This window comes from Dermacentor andersoni, chromosome 1 (assembly GCF_023375885.2).
Source record: "Dermacentor andersoni chromosome 1, qqDerAnde1_hic_scaffold, whole genome shotgun sequence".
NCBI classification, from domain to species: Eukaryota; Metazoa; Arthropoda; class Arachnida; order Ixodida; family Ixodidae; genus Dermacentor; species Dermacentor andersoni.
In genome coordinates this window covers 311747582-311758431 of record NC_092814.1, presented here as the reverse complement: position 1 = coordinate 311758431, position 10850 = coordinate 311747582, and the positions used below count along the sequence as shown (strand labels likewise).

Genomic DNA, 10850 nt, shown 5'->3' with positions numbered 1-10850 from the left:
AAACGCTAACGAAATAAAAAAATCACTTTCACCATCACCGCTAATTATCGTCAATCAAAGTAAACAGCACCAAAAGTTTCGCTTACGTCGATTCCCACAGTGCGTGGGATCCGCATAATCTTTTATTATAGGTAACTGTTCCAGCATACTCCAAATTATTTCTTCTAGTGTCAAGTGCATTACGTCTTTTTTTTCTTGCAAATTGTGTACTTTATCTTTTTAAAGTTTGTAAGTAATTTGGTTATGCTTTATACCAATTACACTGCTGCTTCTGTAGCGCTATATATTTCCTGCATTAATACGCTTTAACCTATACAATATATACATTACTGTTTCTTTTGTGCTGCATATATTCTGTATTATATACATTTTCTGATAGGAGGTCCCCTTTAAGCTGTATGCCCTCGAGCCTCCTTGTATGTATGTTTATTTATAAATCGAACTAAAAATGAAGTGGCAGGGCTGTTGTTGGGGATTCTGAGCTCTGAGTCACACACTCAGTCTTGCTAAGTAACTTTCTGACGATGACAATAATGCGGTATCTGCGAAGCAACCGCTCAGCGGGTTCGTTTTATTGCTTCGTCTACGATGACAATCGCGTTTCGCCACTTAACACGTTCAAAATAAGCGCTGCGCCGGTCGCGCCATCTCTCCGGCGCAACCAAAAACGGTCTTACTGCTCCCAATGGTGGCGCCCCCACTGGAGCAATGCGGAAAGCCTCCAGATGTCGCAGGCGTAGGGAGGGGCGCTACCATCGGCAACTGCGCCACGTGATGCGAGGTGGCCGTGTTTCTCCCCTGCGATGAAGGAGGAAAAACGCATCCAATGTGTCCCAGGAAACTGTGACGACCGGGTTACATTTAGTGGCGAGCCTGCTCCCTCGCACATCAGAGTCGGGCAGTTCGTAGTATGCTCAAGCAGGCCGGGCTCTTGGGAACATTTAGCGTGCTCTCGCTCGGCTCACTGTGCTCTGTCTGGATGGCTGGATTCATCACTTTCTTCCTCTACGTTATCACAGGGGGATGGAGATTCCTCCGGATAGTCTTCTACACGGCACACCGGGACTTGACGTGAGTACACCTGCCACATTTTCTACTCTTCCCGAAGTTTAGTCTCTTTGCTCATGCTGGGAATTCACGCCGAGCGGTGGCTTACGCTACGGTGGACGGCCGGTTGCCGTCCACCGAGCTGAGAGCACTGTTCGCTTGATTCCAACCAGCAGTTCGCTTATTGTTTTACAAACGTCACCTGCTGTTTTTGTCACCTGCTGCGATGCTTCCTACAGGGAAATCCCGAACAGCAGCCCCAACTCGGCCTTCCGCAGATCACACTGCGGCGGTGTTGTGCGCGGACACGTCTGAATGAACTCTGCAGCTGCAGGCCGCTGTATTTTATTGCACCTGTCACAGCGTTCATCGTATGTTTTTCTGCTGACCCATCGAACTCTCAGCGACTGCTATGATATGTTCTGTGCTGCGACAGTTATGATTACGTGCGTGAAGCACCGCTCGTAAAAATGTACCGGCCAGGATAACATTTATTTGCCGTAATTTAATCTCGAGGACCGATGTGTACAAGTTACTGATGTACGAACCTGATGGATTCCTCAGCTTGCATTCAGGTCGTTGATACGAAATCATTAGCATCATGAAGTTCACCGCGTTTATCCGCTGTCGTTTACACTATCACTGTCAGCGTGTTTTGCCGCACGCCGGTTCTTATATTATTTTGTTATTTTATCTTTTTCTGTCCCTTGGTGTAGCGGCACGCGTCCGAAACAATGTCAAGGATTTCGTTTTGCCGAGAAGTTTGTTTTCAAGCGGTAGGTTTAATGCGAAACGCAACAAAAGCGGCAAACTGTCCTCCGCGTGCAGAGTATGTGCCCCGAAGGTCGCCCGTCTGTGTGTGCTTGCACTCGCCGTGAAAAAAAGCGATGGCGCGAAGTCTAGCTTGAAGGCTACACGTTCCTGCAAGTGACTCGCAAGTGACTCGCGACCGCACTGTATTCAGTGTTTACTATCAAAAGGCAGTAAAATACATTTGGCTGACCTACATCCTCGGCTCACTGTACTTGTGATCCGGGCGATTCTCATAGAAGATATCCAACTGCCCCCGTAAATTCTCTCGCGACAAATCGGCCGAGGAGTCCACAAACACTAGTTCTCGTCGTTGCCTGCTCTCCCCCCCCAATCTGACAACGATGGCCGGCTATCGCTTGTGCCTACGAATATCAGTTTGAAACGAACAACTCGCGATTCGCAGGGCCCGCTTGTGATGACAGGGCCTGGAGAAAATTCTGGTCTTGCGAACAGCGTCTGGAGGATTACGCTCCGCGTTCGTTTGGCTCACTGTGCAGTGTCGTCCGCAGCGTGTTTTGTGCGGGAGCAGATGGGGGTTTACGGTTGCTCCTGCTTCTAGGGCGTCGTTCTTAGTTGTAAGTTGCGACGGTAACGTCAAAACTTTGGTTGAGAAGCCTCTTTTGAGTGAACTGTTCCGATCGCGATCATCAGACGTTTTCTAAGGTTAAATTCCTGCAGGGGGTGCAGGTTCATTGGTGGGCTTAACGTCCCAATGTTGCATGTTGCACCCAGGTTATGAGGGACGGTGCAGTGGACGGCTACATATGTATTTACAGTCTTAACGCGTTCACTGAGGGTTTGTTACGCGTATGATTGCATTCCGTTTCCATAACTTAGTGAGGCCGTCGCGTCCGGAGTTCTTACCCGCTTCGTCGTGTTTAGTTAGCACCAGATTTATGTGCGTGTAAACCGTGCAAGATCTCACTGCACACTCACGAGTGACACTGCAAGATATCCGTGGCTTGGTCATGAAGCCAGAAAATGGCTAAAAAAATGCAGCATTGTGTACTTTTAGATTTTAAAAATTTAATTCTAGGTTTTTTACGTGCCAAAACCACGATCGGATTCCGGAGCACGCCGTAGTGCGGGTCTCCGAATTAATTTTGACCACATGTTCTTTTTTTTTTGTTGCTGTTGTTCTTCTTTCTGTTAACGTGCTTCCAATGCACGGTACACGAGCGTTCTTTTTTTTCTTCTCCATTGCGTCACCATCTAAATGCGGTCGCCGTGACGGGGAGTTGAACCCGCGACCACTTGTACGACAACTCGCATTGTGATGTTAACTAATTAACAATTTTTATTAATTATCTGTGTGATTATTCTCTTTATGTACATGTACGAATTGCGCGATTCGAGCAAATACCGGTCTTAGCACCGGTTTCGATAAACATGACCTGATAATTTCGACGGGGAGGACTGCAAGAATGGAGTTTTAGTTAGATTTATACCCCTGTCACAGGGCAACTCTAATGTCATTGCCATCGAATGTCATTAAGTGAACTTAATGTAATTTTCCCTGCGTGCTGTCACACGGCGACAACAATCATTTGAAAATGATGACCATGACCTTGGGTAAAAAAAAGAAGCCAACAAAACCTTGCATTTAATACGTGTATATCTTTCAAATAACACTTGTTAATAGTATAGGTTTGGCCTTTTTCGACCATTTGTCACAGCTGCACAAGTCAAATCACGCTTAGCCAAGCCGAACGAAAAACATTGCCGACGACATAGGTCTCTTAAATGGCCTTTGCTGTACATTTATCAAAACGTACCTTTCTGATTCGATAGAATTTCCTACAATAATTACCAGAGGGAACTGCGGCGCTGCGATCGTGCAGCCATCATAGGAATAATGGGTAATACATGGATCACATGATCTTTGTGCTTGGGGCTTCAGACGTTCCCCTGGATTCGTTTATTACGCTTCGTCTAGGCCTATATTGTCCTAACTTTCGTAGCAATTTATACTTTTTTATTATAGAGGTTAATAAGATTCTGCAAGCACGCATAATCGCTGCTAATTGCTGCGGTTCCGCTTGTCCGTGCGTCCGCGCCGTAATGGTTTCAATATCGGCCTGGTGTGCTGTAGAGGTCCTGTGTTCGAATATTGCCGTCGGACAATTTTAATAATGCGTACTGAAGTATTTATAACGTAGTTATTTCTTTTAAAAAATGATCGCTTTGCAAAGTCGCGAAGCCATCTTAAAGCCAGAAGGACGAAGTTTAGTCAAATCCACCTACTGCCCATCATTCCCATGCTGGCTGAAGTACCCCGCTTGCAGCTCCCGTAGACACTAGCGCCTTAGTTGCATCTGGAAATTGTATACAAACTCTGTCTGCTTCGGTCCACTGTGCTCAACGTTTTAGCTCTGCGAACCCGGGGAACGACCGAACTGCCGGGACTAAACAAACATGGCTGACACCCGCGTCCAGCCGCTCAAGTAAGAGTAGGTTTTCGTCAAAAAAGAAATTGTGATGAGTACGTTAATAAACTGGCACTTACGCAGTAAAACCAACTAAACAAAAACTTAATTACAAAGATAATTACAAAGAGGGTCATTGGCGATGCTTTTTAGAACGTGTCCTGGCGTCGAGACTACACATTCGGTCCGAAATCGAATGCGATCGTGAACTCGTGCAGTTGAAAGTGTCGTTCTGAACGAATGTCATTACGTTTTCTCGTGGGACAGCAAACAAATGACATTACGAACGAATGTCAGTCGTTGTAAAATCGATCCTGCGCCCGCCACCACAGCGTGCCTCATGATCAGGTCGTGGCTTTGACACGCAAGACCCCATAATTTAATGTAGAAACACGTCCTCTGTATACTGTGGCGAAATTCATTGATGTTCCAGTTGACATGGTGGGCAGCGCATGTTGCCACAATATTTAGAGGACGTACCTCTCGAAACCGATGCTAAGCGCGGGATTCGTGCTATCTGGTTACGACTTCATTATTCCACGGCTTCAAATCGAACTTGTACCTAAAGAGAATAATTACAATTATATTAGTGATACTTTGTTAATTAGCATCACACTGCCGTTTGTCGTACAAGTTGTGCCCGCCTCTTCAAGTACTACAGCTTATGTGGCAGAATTACGTTATCTGCATGCCATGGCATTTTTTTTAACGAGTCTGTTAAAAGAACAAAAAATTCTTGCGGCAACCGCTACAGGGTTTCGTTTTTTTTTTCCCCTTCTTCAGGCTACTCCTCACGAACACTGCTCACCATAAGTGTGTCGTGTCTAGTCTTACGGGCGACATCGATCGCGCCGCAGTGCTAAAGTGACACCAGATCGTTAGTAGTTTCACCTCGGGTGTTCCATGCTTTGGCCGTACGCTGGCTCGCGTTGCAGTGCCCCCGGTAAATGTGGGCGACAGTAGTGAACAGCGGCCGTGCGGTGCGCCGAAAGTGTTTCACGCGATCACCTATCTTGAGGACATGGTTCGCTGTAACCCTGTGACCGCTCTTTTAAAAGTAGTGTTGATGCACACGCGAGCTGGCAACAAGACGCACGCATCATTTCCCTCTCTCTCTCGCAAGTCGCTGACTCAGGTTTACTTGGCTATATTTTACGTCTCACGACGTAAAATATAGCCGAGTAAACCTGAGTCAGTGACTGCATATATATTAATGTCATTGAAGGTTAAAAAGAAAGTTTGAACTGGCGACATGTAACATTTCAAGCTGTTTTTTTTTTCTCCTCATAATAAAGCTTGCGCATATATTATTGCGCGTGACAGAATAAGTTATATCGCGTAGAATTCCTTGTGCTCGTTAAGGTTAGTGCCAAAGGTGGAGCTGTCGTACCCTGGAAGTGTCCTCGGTGTAACATCATTTCATATTTTCTGCGAACTTGCGAATATGTGCAAATTTCTTCAAACATCCAACTTTCCTATCCGAAAGACGCGTGCTCCGTACAACCTCTGCACGTCTAGTCGACGTCCCGTGCACATACATTTCGTGTTGTCCGAGAAAAGGTTAGCGTTCGTCCGTGCAAATAAATAAATAAATAAATAAATAAATAAATAAATAAACCGACATATCAACAAGGCGTGTGCCCATCTGGAGAAAGTGGATAGGATGAAAAGACGCTACACTAATCATTTATTCAAGCCGTCACTTCGCGGCTCTACTGTGCGTGGACGGCACGAAGCTACGGCAGGGTTTCTTCTCAAGTAGTGTTAGCGGACTGCAACTCTGTACCCGCCGTTATTGCTTTCTTTTTTCGCTCGTTTGGCACTCATTGTTCCGCGTAATGTGCTACTTGCGTGCCCAGCAATGGTGGTCGCCCTATCTCGTTTCGTAAGCGTACTCTGCAGCCACTACACCCATCGTATCTCCAACGTTCCTGCAGTCGCTGATAATGGCGGTGTGTCGCGCGCTGGTCCCAATCTGTCGCCCTTACTTTCTGTTCGCTCATTGTCGGTCACTGAGAACAATGCGAATCGCAGACGGGCGCTCTATCGAGATCGCATTGCAGCGCGTGTTTCGGTAGGCTGTTGGCTATCGTGACGATGGCGTTCCCGGCTGGGCCCGTGTGAAATCCGTTGCAACCCGAGCCCGTTTCTCACGCCATTGCGCCTAGTCGGACGTTCTGACGCGCTGGCGGCACCGGCTGTCCTGCTGCTGCTGTCGTCAAGCGGCAGGAGCCGCATCGTTCGTCGGGGATTTCTGTCAAGGAACTGTGCCGGGTTAGGGAGAAACATCCCCCCTTTCCAAGTGTTGAGGTGCCGCAGTGGCCGAGCACCAGACCGGGAGCGCGCTTGTGCCTATTCTACTTGTAGGTACCCGGCGGCAGCTCGTGTACTTGTATTTCGGTGGACGCTAAAAGAACCCCAGCTGGTCAAAATAAACCCGGAGCCCTCCACCACTGCGTCCCTCGTGAGTCGTAACCCACTGGGCAGTTTCAGGATGTTAAACCCTACATATTGAAACACAGGGGTGCCTTGGACGCATGAAAAAGGTGGTATCCGAACACTATGATGTACTTGTTGCACACTCTCACATTGGCGTCACGGCAAGCGCATATGTGGAAGGTGTGCGAAGAGGTCTTCGGAGAGCCGTCGCCTGTGGCGAGGGGGAGGGGGGAGGGTTGCGATGCGTAAGGCGCAGTGGCACAAAATTCGAGCAAATGGAGAAGCAACATGCGTGCGAGCAATTTTTCATTGCGTGGTGCGAGGAAGAGAGTGGGGTAGAGAGAGAAAGAGAACAAACGTATAATAATCTGAATCAATGAGAAAGCTCTTTCTTCACCCAAGGCAGGTGACCTCCTCAGTCCACGTAGTCATTGCCCTTTGCTGCATCCCTGGCCTGGTTCACCGGCTTCTCCAAGTCCGGGGGCGCAAGCGCAGTAAACGAATGTTGCATATCTCGCTGTCATTTCTGCAATCGTGGAGGGGAACACGAACTTTGGTGTGAACGCAATCGCACATGAACGCAATCGCCGAGCACTCTGCCGACCGTCGGCAGATTGTCGGCATCGGTGCAATGTGACAGAGGCGCCGACACGAAGGTAAAAAGCGCTGTCGCCGACTGTCGGCAGACCGAAATCGGTGTCGCGTCGGTCTAGTGTGAGCGAGCCTTAAGTGGTACCTCGACGCGACAGTGTCCGATTCCGACCTGGCGAAGCAATGCCTATGCGTGCTGCAGCGCATCATCTTAGGCTCACGGCGGCACGTTGTTCTTTTTTTTTTCGTTTTCCTTTTTTTTTCGCCGCCGAAAGGGTTAAGACCGAAGCCGTGGTTCACTGGCCGCTGAATGACTGCAAACACGCGTTTTATGGACTCTCCGCGCAATTTTTTTTTTTCGCTTTTCCTTCAAAGCAGCGACTGTATGTGTGTGTGTGTGTGTGTGCAAAGTATTCACACGTCGTAAGGCCTGCCTGCCATGGGGTCGCTCTTGCGGCGCGGTATATTTAGCTCTCGGTCGCTATATCCATCCGCGCTAAGCTGCCCTTATTTGAAGAATGGGGGGGGGGGGGGGGGGGGGTACCATTCTGTTTATTTATCTTTTGACACGCTTCTCTTTCCCCTGGATCAGCGGCAATCGTGGATGCAGCTACGGAGGAGGAAAGGAAAAAAAAATATGTGCATACTTAAGTGCGCCCCGTTTTCTTTTCATTTATTTTCCAGGAAGAATAAACGGAAAAGAATCGCGAAGGGCCCAGCGCGCGCGAGATGCCCCCCAAACGACGGTCGTCTTTTCCTTTCCCTCACCGCTCCTTCTCATCGCCCGTGGGCTGTCAGTCACGCTACCTTGCGCACGCCGTGGTGCGTAGGTAGCACACCGTCGCGTGTTTTTTGGTGCGCTTCTCGCTGCAAAACCGTTGCGCGCGCGCCTGCGTTAACTTCTTCCGGTTGCGCGCGGCCTAATGGTGGCCGGCCGAGCGCAGCCCGGGAACGCGGTCGTGGTGTGCGCGCGCTCGCCGGCGTCGACTTGCGCCGCACCTCTCTCCGAGCTCTGGGAATGCCTCCCAATAACGCAAGGCCTGTATACGCTACCCCGCATCCGGGACGTCACTCTGGTTATGGGACGGCGGCCGTACGATCTGAAGGGGACGAACGATCAGCGATTAATCAATGTGCGCGATTATCGCCACGCCGCGCACGACGCCACGGAAGCGAAGAAGCGTGCACTGCCTTACTTTTGCTTCTCAGAAGCTGCGCTGGCTGTCGCGCTCGGCATATGACCTGCGATGGGTGAGCTGCGGCTTGAACTTGTAGCCGCAGAAAATGATTTCTTACTAAATAATAAGGGAAATGAAGGGACGTAAAGGAAATTTCTGCTAATCGCACTGTAACGGTCTAGCGCTGTCTGTTATCTGAACGGCGGTCAGCAGCCGGATGGTGGAGGTAGGGAAGTTAAAAGACAGGGAGACAAGATATAGGAGATAGGAGGAAGCTATTTTCGTAGATATACAATATAGTGACTGGCTAAAAGTACACGCCGGCGAACGACGATCAACGCATGCGCGACGCCACAGCTCAAGGCTTCCCGACGCTGTTACCGTTCTCGTGGTGGTTACATGGCGGCATATGACGCTGCTGCCGTCGCTTCGGTCACGCTGAGCGCGATAGAGTATGCGGCATGTCTGTGACGTGGGTGGCGCGCGCAACAGCTGGGCGCGTGTGTTCTGCGTTACACGCCTTTATTGTAACGTCGGTGTGGCGCGGAATTTCGCGACAAGTTGAAGATAAGCGCCCGTCTGCGTTCGACTTTGCCAAGGTCAGATAGGGGGTGTATTTACGGACACTCTCATATAGTGTACTCTTCGGTAGGAGGGGCCACAACTGCGCATAACTGGGATTAAAATCCAGTATATTAATTACGCGTGCACAATTTCTTTTTCCCGCAAATTTTCGTCGCTGTCACTCGTAACCAGTATCACTTGCGAGTAACAAGGCGTTGAATTGAACATGTACAGTTGTCTCCTGCTACCCAAATTTATTCTTGTCATTCCCCCCCCCCCCCCCCTTCTCTCTCTCTCTCTCTCTCTTTGCTTTGTAAGTCTCAACGCCCCGAGCACTGTTACATTCATCTGAGTTACGGTTCTCTCTCTCTCTATCGGAAAGTGTGTGGCCCGCTTTCATTTTCCTTCCTGCGCGCGCTGATCAGAAAACAACAGAGAACCTCGTTTGTCGGCTGTGGCGCGGGTGGAGCAAGGCGGCGAAAAAAATAAATAAAAAGAAGAGAAATGAAAAATATATTTAGGGCCTCGGTTTGGTCTCGCACCAGTTCGCGTCCCAGGCCTCGCATTTAAGGCGCCGCTTAGTTCACGCGGCGCAGCCTCGGATGGCCACGTCACTAGAGGCGGGGAAAGAAAACGGCGTCGCGTTTTTTCATTGATAATTAGGTTATGCACGTCTTGGGTGTGCAGATGATTGAACGACCACAGCCTTCAACTCGCGGCGTAAGCGTCGCTCTTTCGAGCGCGCTAAGTTAACTCGTAACCATAACTGGTCTCCCTCGTGCCCGTCGGCGCTTCCGTAAACTTACCGCAACCCCTTTCCGCTACGCCACGCAAATGAGCGAGGCGCGCATTTACTCCAACAGTACGCGAGTATGTCGGACCGGCGCCGTACGATTAGACGCATCTCGCGTTTTTCTCTTGGGTGAATGGCAACTTGCCGTGATCAGGCAATGGCTACAGCGACCGTCGAACTTAAAAATGAATGCAAAGAAGGAAAAAAACAAACAACGCTCGTATGGTTAAGATGCGCGTTCAAGAAACCCAGGTGTGTTCAAAAATTAATCCGTATCCCTTCCCTACTACGTCTCTTATAAGACCACACGTTGATTTGGGACCCGTAAACCCGATCAAGCAACCAAGTGTTCAATTGCTCGGTAATCATTATCAGCGCCATTTCACGTATACTGCGCCCATAACTGCGTTCGCGCACCGTACTGTGGCAGAGGGTTTTTGGCGTGCCACCGATCTTTGAGCGTGTGTCCGCTTGTGTGTGCACGATGTGTTGGCTGGCTGGCGGAGGACGCTCGTTTGGTCGCGGTACTTGTCGGTCCCTAGCGGCATTGCATCACGGGCCCTGCTGCGAAGCATCCTTATTAGCGCCGCCGCGCGTGGGCACGCGGTTTCCTCTTTCAGCCTTTGCCACGTTACGTCGATCGCGAGCGTGTGGTCGTCGAAGGGAGAGCGGGGTGGGGGCCACGCTTGGTGAAGGCCGGTTATTGAATACGCAATGATCATCTTTCTCCGCCAGGTTGCCATCCTTCGCACGATGCCCCGGAGCGGGGCCCCCCTGTTGGGATGGAATGGAAAAAAAAAAAAGGAAACTATCGAGCGTATACATTTTGCGGACCCGTCGCGTGCGTCTACCCTTGACGCTCGCCGCTGTGACCTTTATACGTACTTTCCTGATTATGTTGTTGCTGATCCACGAAAGACATCGTTGGTTTGTTTCGTTTTCTCTCTCCCTCTCTCGCTGCCCTCCTTGGCCTGACTTGTTATATTGGTCCTTCGTGGG

General features: G+C 49.6%; 1 protein-coding gene across 1 annotated transcript in view; it reads left to right on the top strand.

Moving 5' to 3' along the window:
- The first annotated feature begins 734 nt into the window (after positions 1 to 734).
- Fatp1 (Fatty acid transport protein 1) overlaps positions 735 to 10850 on the top strand; it is a 115243-nt gene continuing 105127 nt past the window's right edge. Inside the window, exon 1 of the mRNA XM_050195812.3 lies at positions 735 to 1071. Coding sequence (XP_050051769.1) covers positions 911 to 1071 — 161 coding nt within the window. The 5' untranslated portion in view covers positions 735 to 910. The remainder of the gene's footprint in view (positions 1072 to 10850) is intronic.